The 13,527-nt window shown below is 44.7% G+C and overlaps 1 protein-coding gene across 1 annotated transcript in view; it reads left to right on the forward strand.

Moving 5' to 3' along the window:
* The first annotated feature begins 418 nt into the window (after positions 1-418).
* LOC146185522 (uncharacterized) overlaps positions 419-13,527 on the forward strand; it is a 40,040-nt gene continuing 26,931 nt past the window's right edge. The window contains exon 1 of the mRNA XM_084605546.1: positions 419-650. Within this exon, the coding sequence (XP_084461672.1) occupies positions 419-650 (232 nt within the window). The remainder of the gene's footprint in view (positions 651-13,527) is intronic.

A 13,527-nucleotide genomic window follows, 5' to 3' on the forward strand; every position in this document is an offset into this window, starting at 1 on the left:
GGGGCCCGTAGCTGCGAACCTTTCGCCGACAGCCAGAGCAGAGACCTGTGGACGAACTTCCCCAGAGCCCCGTTGTTTCGGCGATGCCCGACCGAAGACCAGCCCACGGGTCGGGCCAGGGCAGGACACCTGGCAAACGAGAGACGGCCCGCCGAGCGTACACGCGAGCGGTGGCAGCGCCGTCGCCGTCAGCGCACCGCCGACGTCAGAAGCGGTGGCGGCCGCGGCGGTTGAGCGGAGGGCGGTGCCTCGGCCAAAAGGCGGTCCGCGCCTGGGAACAGCCCCGGTTCAGCGCGGCCGCCGCAGCGACGGCGTAGGCCGGCAGAGCGACGGAAGTACAGGCGAGCGGTGGAGCCAGTTGGTCCGGCTCCAGAGGCGCAGGCGAGTTAGTAGTAGTTGTTAGTGGAGTGGTGCGGCCATGCGAGGAATGGAGCCATCGTCGCTGAGCCGCGAGCCGCCGCCGCCAAAACAGCGCGGCCTGGGCTTCTCGATCGAGGCGCTCATGAGCCCGGCAGTGCCGGCAGCTCCAAGCCTGCTCTGCATGTGGCCGGCTGCAGCAGCTGCGGACTGGATGCGTGCACTGCACCCACATGGATTCTTTCCTGCCGCAGTGCCGCCTCGATGCGAGCCGAGGTGCGAGCCGGCCACAGGTACGTGCCGTCAAGTTGCCTCCTTGAAGCGCAACAAACTAAAGCCATCGCATTCTGGTAGTAGACGGGCACTATTTGGTGTTTGATCATTTATCTAGTGAGTTTGATTATAGAGAGATGTAACGATTGTTGCTGGATAGAGACAGCATGTATAAGGCTTTGAGCACTGATGTTTAGCTTCCAGTTACTGAATTCAGTAGACGTAATCACGAACTTTTAATTTCAGAGGAGCAATCAAAATTTTACGCTAGAGGACTCAAGGTAGTATTAGGTTAGATTTTGTTTAATTTTCTGCATTGTGTGATAGTACTGTTCATTCAGTGAACAACAATGCAGAACTCGCAGCATACCACAGCACATGCACTGGAGGTGAACTAAGGAACACTTTCACTGATTTCTGATGCAAAGAATTACCCAGTCGAAGGGGAACCTCGCGCGAAGTTTATTAGCTAGTGCATTAAATCTATCTCCATTGGCAGGCCAAAGATAAAGACGTTTAGCAAGAAGTAAAACAACAGTTTATTGTGCAGAGAGGATTCTTAATGCGCCGCGTAAAACTGCATTCACTGCAATGCTTTATACTCATTAGCACACGTTTTATATCAGGTGTGATTTCATAAGTTTAATGTAACACTTTTGTTGCTTCTGATAACCAATTTTTGTGTTTGTTGACATCCGAAACTGAACTTGTCGCCTATATTATTTCTGACGTGTTGCAGGTGGTTATTAAAGTAAGGTCAACGTGTGCGGAAAAACACAACCACATTCCTATTGCTTCAACAGCTAAGAATGAGCGCTTGTGTTTAGTTTCGTTTATAGAGTGCTGAATCAGCATCGCCACCCGTTTCAAACTCTGTCTTAAAAAAAACCGAACTAGTCTAATTTCATGCTCTAAATCAATAGGGTAACGAAAAGTTATTTATAAAACTTTGATCCTGAAGCAGCTCTGGGAAAGGCTCAATGTGCTCAGCACACCATCGCATCTCGTTCCGCATAGACGATTGTTTTCTCTGATTTTAAATGCACTTCGTTTGAGACAGCGGCTGTATAAATGGGAGACAAAGAAAAGGAAGTGAAGTAAGTGCTTACAGCAGCGTCAGGTTTATTTCAGCACCTTTTCTAACTTCTAGGTCGAATCCTGGTTAAAATGAATTATTAGTGTTCGGGAGCACAAACTATAATAGGGCTCTTCCTCTGCCTGTAACCCTATCTTGTTCATAGAGATTTCAGTGATGTGCAGATTTTCACCGTCCTGTCTATACACTAATAAAGGAAGTTGCTTGGCCGATTAGTCAGTTGAGGGACTCTATTTCAGCGAAAGTTGGTTACTTCAGAGTGGTGCGCCACAACTGGCCCTCCAAAGACAGCAAGTGTTTGGTATCAAATAACCACGCAGTGTATTCTATATTTTGTCTGTACCTCGCTATGCGAAATGTGTCTTCATGGTGATGTTTGACACGAATTAGCTCTATACATTTAGTTCAATGATGCCTGTAGTGTATAGGAGCTTTTTTTTTATAGAGGAGTTAGTCCATTTGCGCACTCAAGCGGGTTGAAGCGCGTGATTAACTGGCGAAAAAGAATAAGAAGCGGACAATGAGTTATATAAGCAATCACACGCAGCATGATGCGCAACACACCGATTCATGGTTGGCCCCGATAAAGCTCAGTTCTAAAGAAAAAAAAATAAATACTGCCTGAAAGTAATGCTTTTCCTCAATTATGTTAGAGCGCAAAACGCTTGCAATTTTGCATGCAATTTTTCTTACACGCAGCTCCGAAATTGCTAAGCATCCATGCCCCACTTTCTGTTAGCTTTGTTTAGCTTCTATCTAAGTCTATGGAGAAGTCTACTGGAATACTGCGCGCAAAATTAGCACTTTTCTACTTGTAGGAGACGGAAATCGCTGTTGATACAGAAAGTATAGACTTGTTTTCTATATCGATATACCACCTGCCCAAGGAATGGAAAGTATGAAAGAAAGCGGACAATTAACGAAGTCAGATGACGAGGGGAGGCTGTGTTACACCAGAGTGGCTTTTTGAAAAACTCAGGAAAATTATTCCAGAAGTGCCAAAGCGTTTAAAACTATAACGAAACAGACAAAAAGGAAAAAGTCTGGGGAGAACCGTGGACAGTGTTGAGAATATCGCGTGGTTTACAAGATATCGCGTTTTTCAGTCGGATGCGTTTAGTTATATTCATTCCTTACTTTATGTGATTTCATGGTACACAACTTTTTTAATGTGCATTAACGGTAGCGCAATCATAATTGCTAGCGAACGAATTGCACTTTGTCATTACCTGATAAATACTTTATAAATATTTGGCTAGTCGCAACACGCATTGTTGATGTCTTTAATTTTATGCCGGTTAATTTGCACGGTTATCTAAGTCGCGTTCAGGTATGCTTTAATTACTCTAGAATCTTGAAAAGCGAGCTTAGAAAAGTTTACCTCGTTTAAATATTCAATTATTACAAGTTAGAAAGACGCAGCAGCAAAATTGGATGTATGTGTAAAGTCGTTTCCTTTAAAGGTAAATTCGTATCTTCCTTCCCTGAGACGAAAAACTGAAAGTTGAATATTGAGCAATTTATTCATGCTTAGACATTAGCACGCCCTCTTTGGAAAATAATAAAGGATACTCGCGCTCAGGATACAAGCACGAAATAGATAAGGGTAATATGTATGTATATGAACACCAATATTTGTAGAGGAAATAATATTCTTTTTGGTTCCGCCATTTGTTTACTTCTGAAGGACCGAAATTATTCCACTTGTTGAATAAGTCCATCTCATAGGCGGCCCTATATTTGGTTTCGTTGAAAGAGCATTCACGCACAATAAGCGATTTTTCTGTTCTCTGTAGAGAAGCTTGCCGATCATTGTACCGCTTCGAGTGAACGATTTTTTCAGTGAGGGGGACGTGTTTATTGCGGGGAGATTAAAAAAAAATCTGCAACATTTGCATTCTTCTGGATGTCTATATTTACTCGAATGAGCTCCAGCTTTAGTATTCCAAGAATATGGATATATAGGAAGCTATATATGTCGTATAAGCCATGTCGTGAGGAACATTTGGAAGCTGAAAACGTTTTCAACTTTGCATCGTCACGCTATTTGTATCTCCTTTGAGGAAGGTAACTTCGCATCCGTGCACTCTGAGTGAAATATTTGCTCAGAAGCTGCGATATGTTAAAGGAATTATTAAAGAATCTGGGTGTTGTGTTTGTATATGACACATTGTAGGTGCACGAGAGGCAACAGCGGATGCTATTTATCGCACAATCATATCACACGATCATTTATTTCATGTACCACATCATGATGTGATAATTGTTTGATTTTCCCCACGGAAACGTCCATCCAGTATGAATAAAGTGTATACCCTGCAGCCGTGTATTTCGCCAGGAACGTAAAATGTTCAAGCATAAATCGTATAACATGTCCATTTCTTCTTAATTTCCACCAGAATGTCGGTAACTTGAGTTATTTCTCTGACCCACTCTGCACGCTTTCTATCTCTTAATGTTACCCCTACCATTTTTCGTTCCATAGCCCTCTGGGTTGTCCTCAACTTAAGTAGAACTCTTTTGGTTAGCCTCCACGTTTCAGCCCCATAGGTGAGTACATGCAAAACGTAACTGTTTTATACTTTCCTCTTGAGCGATACCGGTAAGCTGTTAGTCATAATTTGCGAGTGCGGATAGGATTAAAACTTTTAGGATAAAAACGCGCATAATACCTACAGTGAAAAATGGTTACAATTACTTCTACCATATACTAATTACACAAGAAATATTTTTATCTCAAAATCATACATTTCGCACAAAACATTTTCATCTATAAGGAACAATTTAGGAAAATAAAACTGATATGAACACATGAACAGTTTTTATAACTTATGGAAAACAACCTACTAAGATGGCTATACAAAAGTTTTCATCTCAAAATCATACATTCCGCACAAAACATTTTCATCTACATGGAACAATTTAAGAAAATAAAACTGATATGAATACACATGAACTTATGAAAAACTTATGAAAAACAACCTATTTAGATGGCTGCACACACTAAGAAATAAAAATGTTAAATACAGCAAGATATGCGGATTGTATTCTGAAAGCTACGATTCTGCATTGCCCGAAAGCGCACATAAGATGGATCACATAAGAGATTGTGAAATCTGAGCAGTTCTTTTTTTCCTCTTTGTCACCCGCTTTCAATATGACGGCTTTTTATCAAAAAGACTTCAAGCGCTTCAAAGCGCTCGCAGTTAATAAATGCTGCACTTCGATATTGAGGAGATTTTGTGTCTGCCATTTCTCTGCTAACATCTCTGCAAAGCTTGAAATCCACTTCAAAGCGAAGAATCAGAGGATTAAGACATCAATTTTACTCTCGCTCACCGACTGCACTTCAATAAGCAATATAAGCCTACCGAGAAAGAGAGAGAGAGAAAAAAAAGGAAAGGTGCGCAGATAATAAGGCACAATTCTCAGTTGGCCATATATATGTCACAAATGGAGAAACAAACTAAGACCTTAATAGAGAGATGGAAAGTTTAATCATGTCGATCGCAGTACGTCATTACTACCGCATGCCCTTCGAAGATAACATTAACAAAGAAACTTCCCCAGTTCGTTTATATAGTTGCCTATAGCGGCGAGCGGCGTTCTCTGTGTGCCATTTTCGCACTGACCGCGAAAACTATATGCACAATTGCAGGGAGCAATGACTGTCTGAGAAGCAATCGCTTACATTTATTTCCCCTTCGCGAAATGAATATTCGAGTGGGAACAGTTGCGCTTCCTCTGCCACTCACACCAGTATAAGTGGCGAAAAGCTATACATCATCACATATCAATTGTCACCAACACTCGCTCGATAAAACATTGAAATTTTATGTTCTGCGTGATATTCCGCGTCATCATGCATGCTTGCTACATAAACTTTTTTTAAGCGTGGCTTTCACGCGCAGGTACTTACATTTAATTGGACAGGTAATGTTCAACTCTGTAATGTTCAACCTGTGGCATCCCCGAGACTGATATTATTGGTGTGTCCAGTGTACGCGTGTGAAAGAAATGTGATAGCCGCTTCCTTGAAGCATTTGGACAAGAGGCCTCTGTTGGAGGAACTGTTGCTGGGCGCTTTGCAGGACAGGTGGAAGGGTGTCCAGGCAGTGCGGGCTATTTGCCGTTTCTTGCACGCCACTGGACTTAATTCGCGCTTGTAAAGTAAGCTGCCGCGCCTATATATATTCTGCCTTCCTCCTCATCGTCACCCATCATGATCTTCTTTCTTCTCCCCTTTCCCTTCCCCAGTGCAGAGTATACAGGCCAGATTTTTTTCATTCCGGCCAACCTCTCTGCCTTTCCTTTCAATAAATCTATCTAGATCACTCTAAAATTTTTTACACCTTTAAGGGCGTAAATCTTTTGGCCCAGAGCTTACACCCTTCAAGGGTGTTAATAACCATCCTACAAATAAAGGTGTTTTTAAACACCGTCCTACAAATAAAGATGTCCCTATACACCTTTTTGCAACGGGTGTATTGTCTCCAAACACCCCTGCAATAAAGGCGTAAGCACCTTCACACCATTTTTTTTTGTGCCCGATTTATGCACGGCTGAGTTGCATTGGCAACAATGCGTGGACTGCCGCACTACTCCCACAACATTAATCACGGCCAATTTCAATGTGACAACCACTAGAGAACTAAACTCGACTCATAATTGAAACATGGCACAAGTGATAAAAAATCAGTCCTTTCATACGCATGCATGCATGCATGGAGAACGCCTTAACCTGCTTTCTATGAAAGTATTGCACGCAGCACATCATTTCGAGTTTCAAAATTTTTAACTATAGTTGTTAATTGGCAGCATTAAATGCTTCTGCTTCATCCCCCCCCCCCCATGTGGAATCAAGAATAACAATAAACATTGTGTCACAACCTTTGCTAATGAGAGAGGGAACGCATGTTCACATTGTACTCCCAAAACTCGCGATTCTCGAGAACTTCGAAAGCTTAACGTACCCCAGAGCATCGATAAAAGTCATCTGAGAGCTTTGGAAACTAAGCAAAAGTTTTGTTTTGATATGAAGATCCGTCGCCTCTTTGTTTCTTTCTGTACTGCATGGGACAGGGAGTCTCGTTTTGGATTGCCATATATCGGTGAACCGGAAAGAGAATATATTTTTCCTGCAGTTCATAACTCTGTAAAATGAGCCGTTCGGTTTATACGCTTTGATAGAGCCAGGTGATTTATTAGGAACATCTTAATTATGCCAGTATACCCGCTGTATTCAAAGGCGACAATATGGAAATCGCTTGTGGGACATTTCAGCTCTGCTTTAAAGGGTACGACGCGCCAGCATTAATGTATCCTGTCACTGGCGGATTCATATTCGCGCAGGAACATGCACTTTGCATCTCGGTTAATCAGTAATCCCTTAATTTGTGTCTCTGTTAACTGATACATCTCATCAGCATACACTGGTAAGTTTACGGCATTACGTGAAAGACGATTCGATATTGATACGAAATCCTATATGCTTAGTCGTACGAACGTGCCTACGCAGAATATAGGGATATATCGTGTATGACTCAGGATCCTGGGGGTGAGTTCAATTGTCATGTCAGAGGAGCTATATATACTCGAATTTGCAGCTTTCTCCATATCATGTGGTCCTGTGACGTCACACAACTCGCGAAACGATCAGTGAACGGAAATGACATTTGCCAGCTAACTGCCTGAGCCCTCGTGATATTTCGTTCACAAAGCCGACAGCGCCGGACATGCATCGTATACTGAGGCCTCTAACGCGATCGAGTAAAGGTGTCCTTGGGGGAATGAAAGGCGCTCTGTCTCAAAGCTAAAGGGACACTTCAACAGTGCCTTAAGTGAAGGCAGAAATGTGGGAGGGAAAAGAAAAAAAGAAAGATTTGGCGTAGTCTACAGGGCGACGAATAATTTTCACCACCAGCAGATCTTTAAAGATAATGGTCTGGGGGAATGTTACGACAGCTGTAGTCAAGCGTGTATTAAGCTGCTTTTGAGCATGTTAGTAAATAACATTTGCTTGGTGGTCGAAGTGTTACCAGGCGTAGTAATTTGAAATTTTTCCGCATTTATATATATAGTATATATATATATATATATATATATATATATATATATATATATATATATATATATATATATATATATATATATTGTCACGATATTGGCGACTAGGGCTAGGCTATCAGAGCCGGTGCAGGTGGAATTATAAGGTCCAAGCTTTAGGTACGTCCGTCTATAGTCCGGAGCCGATTCACTTCGTCCTTTTTCTCCGAGCGCCACTTCAACGTCTTTCGCTGCGAGCGCCCCCTGGCATTCCTCCCTCCTTAAGCGTGACGCACACGGCACACGTGCACACAGGTGGACAAAAGCAAATTAAAAAAAAAAGTTTGCAGATGCCGTCTTTCAGTTCCCGCGTAAAATACGGCTTCATGCGTAGGACATGAACTGTCTCTGGACGAGGTAGCCGACGGCCTCTCTGCTCTGGGCCATCTGGGAGGACCTCATAGTTAACGTCGCTGAGGCGCCGCAAGACTTTATATGGTCCGAAGTAACGGCAAATCAGCTTTTCTGATAGGCCACGGCGTCGAACAGGAGTCCACACCCACACCTGGTCCCCGGTGTTGTAGGAAGCTTGTTTGTGGCGGAGGTTGTACCGGCGTGAATCCTTGTCCTGTTGCTGGGCGATGTGGACGCGTGCTAGTTGGCGTGCTTGCTCAGCATGTTGGGCAAAGTGTTCGGCGTCAGTAGAAAGCTCGGTATCTGTTTCGCAAGGGAGCATTGCGTCCAGCATCGTCCGAACCTCTCTGCCGTAAACTAGGCGAAACGGCGTGAAGCGTGTCGTCTCTTGGACTGCCGTATTGTACGCGAATGTCACATATGGTAGGATAGCATCCCAAGTCTTGTGCTGGGCGTCGACATACATCGCCAGCATGTCCGCAATGGTCTTATTAAGCCTTTCAGTCAGCCCATTGGTCTGCGGATGGTAAGCAGTAGCTTTTCGATGCGCCGTACCGCTGAGATGAAAAACTTCGGCCATCATTTGTGAAGTAAAGGCAGTCCCTCTGTCAGTAATAATACAGGTCGGAGCACCGTGCCGCAGCATGATCTGGTGTACAAAGAAATGGGCAACCTCCGATGCTGTACCACTAGGTAACGCTTTGGTCTCGGCATATCGAGTCAGGTAGTCTGTGGCGATGATTATCCAGCGGTTGCCCCCGGAGGATCGAGGGAAAGGACCGAGAAGGTCCATGCCGACTTGATCAAACGGTGCGCGTGGTGGTATTATGGGCACGAGAAGGCCTGCAGGCTTTGATTGCGGAACCTTCCGACGCTGACATTGCCGACAGCTCTTAACATAGCGCTTAACGACAGTTGCAAGGTTAGGCCAGTAGAATGTTTTTCGTATTCTAGCAAGTGTGCGAGTATAGCCCAAGTGGCCAGAAGTTGGTTCATCGTGGCACGCGGAAAGGATTTCCTCTCGCAGAGCTGCGGGTACCACGAGGAGGTAGGTTCTCGAATCGGATCTAGAGCTGTGCTTATAGAGTACACCACTTCTCAGGCAGAAAGTTGAGAGGCTCCGAGAAAAGCACTTAGGTATTGTGGCTGGCTGACCTTCTAAATAATCGATCAGGGCTCGTAACTCTGGATCAGCACGCTGCTGATGAGACATATCTGAAGCATCAACAGCTCCGAGAAAACTGCCAGAGTCACCCGTATGTGGTGAAGCGAGCTCGACGGGCGCACGAGAGAGCGCGTCAGCATCTTCATGTTTATGTCCAGACTTGTAGACTATAGTAAGGTCAAACTCCTGTAGGCGAAGGTTCCATCGCGCCAGGCGGCCGCATGGGTCACGCAGGTTGGCCAGCCAACACAAGGAATGGTGGTCAGTGACCACTTTAAATGGGCGACCATAAAGGTAGGGGCGAAATTTTGCAGCCGCCCAAATTATGGCGAGGCATTCCTTCTCAGTAGTTGAATAGTTCATCTCGGCGCGGGATAAAGCACGGCTGGCATAGGCGATGACTCGTTCAACACCCTCTTGACGTTGCACGAGAACCGCCCCAAGGCCAATGTTACTGGCGTCAGTGTGGATTTCTGTTTCACCGTGCTCATCGAAATGGGCTAGAATAGGCGGCGATTGGAGACGGAGACGCAACTCGGTAAAAGCAGCTTCTTGCTCGTGACTCCAAACAAAAGGGGTGTCTCCCCGGGTGAGCCGAGTCAGCGGTTCAGCAAGATCAGCGAAGTTATCGATAAAACGGCGGTAATAACTGCACAAGCCGAGAAATCTGCGAACAGCTTTCTTGTCACGTGGAATCGGAAATTTCGCAACAGCAGTAAGCTTGTCAGGGTCGGGCTTTACGCCGGCGGCGCTTACGACATGACCGAGGAATTTAAGCTCTTGGTAGCCAAAGTGACATTTCTGTGGCTTAAGCGTCAAGTTAGCGGATCGAAGGGCTTCGAGTACTGACCGCAGGCGTTTAAGATGTTGTGAAAACGATTCTGCGAAGACCACCACGTCATCTAGGTAGACTAGGCAACACTGCCATTTAAGCCCGGCGAGGACAGTGTCCATCATCCGCTGAAATGTGGCCGGCGCGGAACAAAGTCCGAAAGTTAGAACTTTAAATTCGTAAAGTCCGTCGGGTGTGACAAAGGCCGTTTTTTCACGATCTCGCTCATCTACCTCAATCTGCCAATAGCCACTTTTTAGATCGATTGACGAAAAGTACTTCGCACGCCGAAGGCGGTCGAGAGAGTCGTCAATCCGCGGCAAGGGGTATACATCCTTCTTGGTTACGGCGTTCAGCTTGCGGTAATCGACGCAAAAACGTAACGTGCCGTCTTTCTTTTTAACTAGAACGACTGGGGAGGACCATGGGCTATTTGAAGGCTTTATAACATCATCTTCGAGCATTTGTTTAACTTGTGACTTAATAACTTCGCGCTCGGTCGAAGAGACGCGGTAGGGGTGCTGGTGAATTGGGCGGACATCATCGAACGTCACGATCTGGTGCTTGGCAATGGGAGTCTGATGCACTTTTGACGATGATGCAAAACACTCTCTGAATTCAAGTAACAATGAAAACAGCTGTTCACGCTGGCTCACCGATAGCTCTGAGCTAATATCGAGGTTGTCGAGGGATGTGGGCGGTGGCACGGTTTCTGTGGACAAGCACTCGGAGACTTCAGATATGCGTTCCGCGAAAGCTACGGAAGTATTCCGAAAAAGGTGTCGATACTCGTGCGAAAAATTGGTAACAAGTACCTTGGACTGGCCACAGTTAAGATGGATCAAACTGCGAGCCACGCAGACTCCCTGCGTCAACAGTAACGAGAGGTTAGTTTCGGCTATTGCATCACCATCGTGAAGTGCATTGCATTTGACATTAACGAAGGTGCTGGTTCGGGGTGGCAGCGTGACACTGTCCGCATAAACTCGAAGCACATTGAGTGGTCGCTGTGTACTGCTGAGGGCCACTGCTTTCTCAGTTGAAAACGAGACCTTAAAATCCCGGAGGTCAATAATTGCGCCATATTCACGAAGAAAATCTACGCCCAGAATTAGGTCACGTGAGCAGCTTTTCAGAACGAGGCAGCTTACCACAAATGTCGACTCTTGAATTTGAACCCTGGCCGTGCACATGCCTAGAGGAGTAACCAGATGACCACCCGCAGTGCGAACGTGTGTGCCAGCCCACGGAGTCAAAACCTTCTTGAGAATCGCGGCAAACTGGCTGCTCAAAATAGAATAATCAGCGCCAGTATCCAACAAAGCTCGAACATGGCGACCATTCAATGTGCTTCGAGTGCTTATATATATTTATATATAAGCACCATTCAATGTGCTTATATATATATATATATATATATATATATATATATATATATATATATATATATATATATATATATATATATATATAGGAATAGCTGCATGCGTATACAATCAGGCCGGGTGATTCGTTCGGCGCTGGCTTTGCACGGTTTATTTTTTAGAAGCCTGCTCTTTCAATATGTTTAATGGGAAATTGTTAGCTGTGTAGTTGGGAGGGAAAATGTGAGAATACACACACAAAAAAAGAAAAAAAAATCTACGTGCTTCATGGTTTGCACAATAACGAGAGCTTTATGCAGCTTTCTCCTCTTATACCTCACCCATTCATAGCACTTTACATTTTCCTCTTTTGCAGAGCTTAAGCGACCGCACTTAAAACCTTCAGGCTGCTTTGGCATAGCTGTACCTGCAGCGCCTCTCAATAAAAACCGGATCTTCGCATGCCACAATCGAATCGTGTATACGTGCCTATGTGCAGCAATGAAATATGTCGCTGAAATGAAGGTCCGGGTACGATTTCCAGCTATGGTTCTGCATGGAGCGTGAATCAGGCTTGAAATATACATGCGCGCACGAACACAAGCAAGCCGAAATCGACGATGCACGCACAGAACTTGAACCGCCGCTTCTGGTCAGACTACATGCAGTTCCTTTCACGGCAGCTCCTGAAAAATCGCGGTATATTCACGCCCAAGCCGCATCCAGTTCTTGCCTTCCATTCGGGAGTGCGATTGCGCGCGAAGGTAATAATTGCGGATAATTGACGCGAAACCCGGCTTCGTGGATAAGCTTCCGCTTCACGCGCGCTCGCGCGCCTGCGCATATTTACAGACGCTCTCGGCGAGTTCGTGATTTTGCGGTCGTGCTGCGGCGGCTACGCTGCCTTAATTGGGCGGAATAACGCTGGTCGGCAGCCCAAAACGCAACGCTCGGTCGGTCTAAGCACCACGTGCTGCCCGACTACGCAGTCGCCGGCCTGTGCGCGTGTGCAGTAGGGAGATAAGATTTTAATGGGAGGCTCAGATATCAGCTGTATACTGCTGAAATTCATCTTAGATTTATAGGCATAAGCATAGACGCATGAGGCTCACAGAGGCACCCTTTGTAATTTCGCGTCCTTGATGCATGGAAAGTACAGCGAGTGGTTGTTTACGTCTATGAAAGGGGCGTGTCGCAAAACAAGGCGTCGTGCGAACAAAAACTGCAGCACTGAAAAGTAATCAGCTTTTGTAACTATACTGCAGACTGATGGACCAGCATCTGTGTTTGGCCTGGGAGTCGGTTCTCAACTTGCTACCCAGCAGTGCCTGTTCTGGGCATATATTTTTACGAACATTTGTACATAGAGACCATGCATGACAAATATAAAGAGGACGCCGACTTTCCCCATTTCATTCAATTATGCCGATCAACCGGCTGCTAGAGAGAGCTTGGTATATATATATATATATATATATATATATATATATATATATATATATATATATATATATATATATATATATATATATATATATATATAGAATGATAACAGAAAGTTCATTACCTAAGTTAAATATTCGTCTAACCATCAAGATTTGTTACTCACGATGTGCTTAGCTGAAAATCTCACTTGCAGAGGGCGCGCAGACGTATATCTCGTAGTTTTAAAATGCATGCTTGTAAAGGGTTAAAAAATCACCCAGCATACAGGCGTGACCCGATGGCGGTAGACTAACATTTTCACCACACCGCGGCGCTTGTATAAGGTTGTTCTATAGCCTGCATGATATATCGACAACTCTCTAGAGATAATTTGCCTTGTAGGTGTATGACAAAATGGTTAAAGTTTGTCATATTCGCTGTCCTCTTCGAAATAAAACACGAAAACTAAGAGAATTTGTAATTTTGTCAGCATCCTGAGATGTCTGCTAAAAACATTCAACAAATCACGAGTATTTCCCATGGCTTGCCATTGCGT

The sequence above is a fragment of the Amblyomma maculatum genome, chromosome 6 (genome assembly GCF_055883805.1).
Source record: "Amblyomma maculatum isolate TAMU_Amacu chromosome 6, ASM5588380v1, whole genome shotgun sequence".
Taxonomy (NCBI): Eukaryota; Metazoa; Arthropoda; class Arachnida; order Ixodida; family Ixodidae; genus Amblyomma; species Amblyomma maculatum.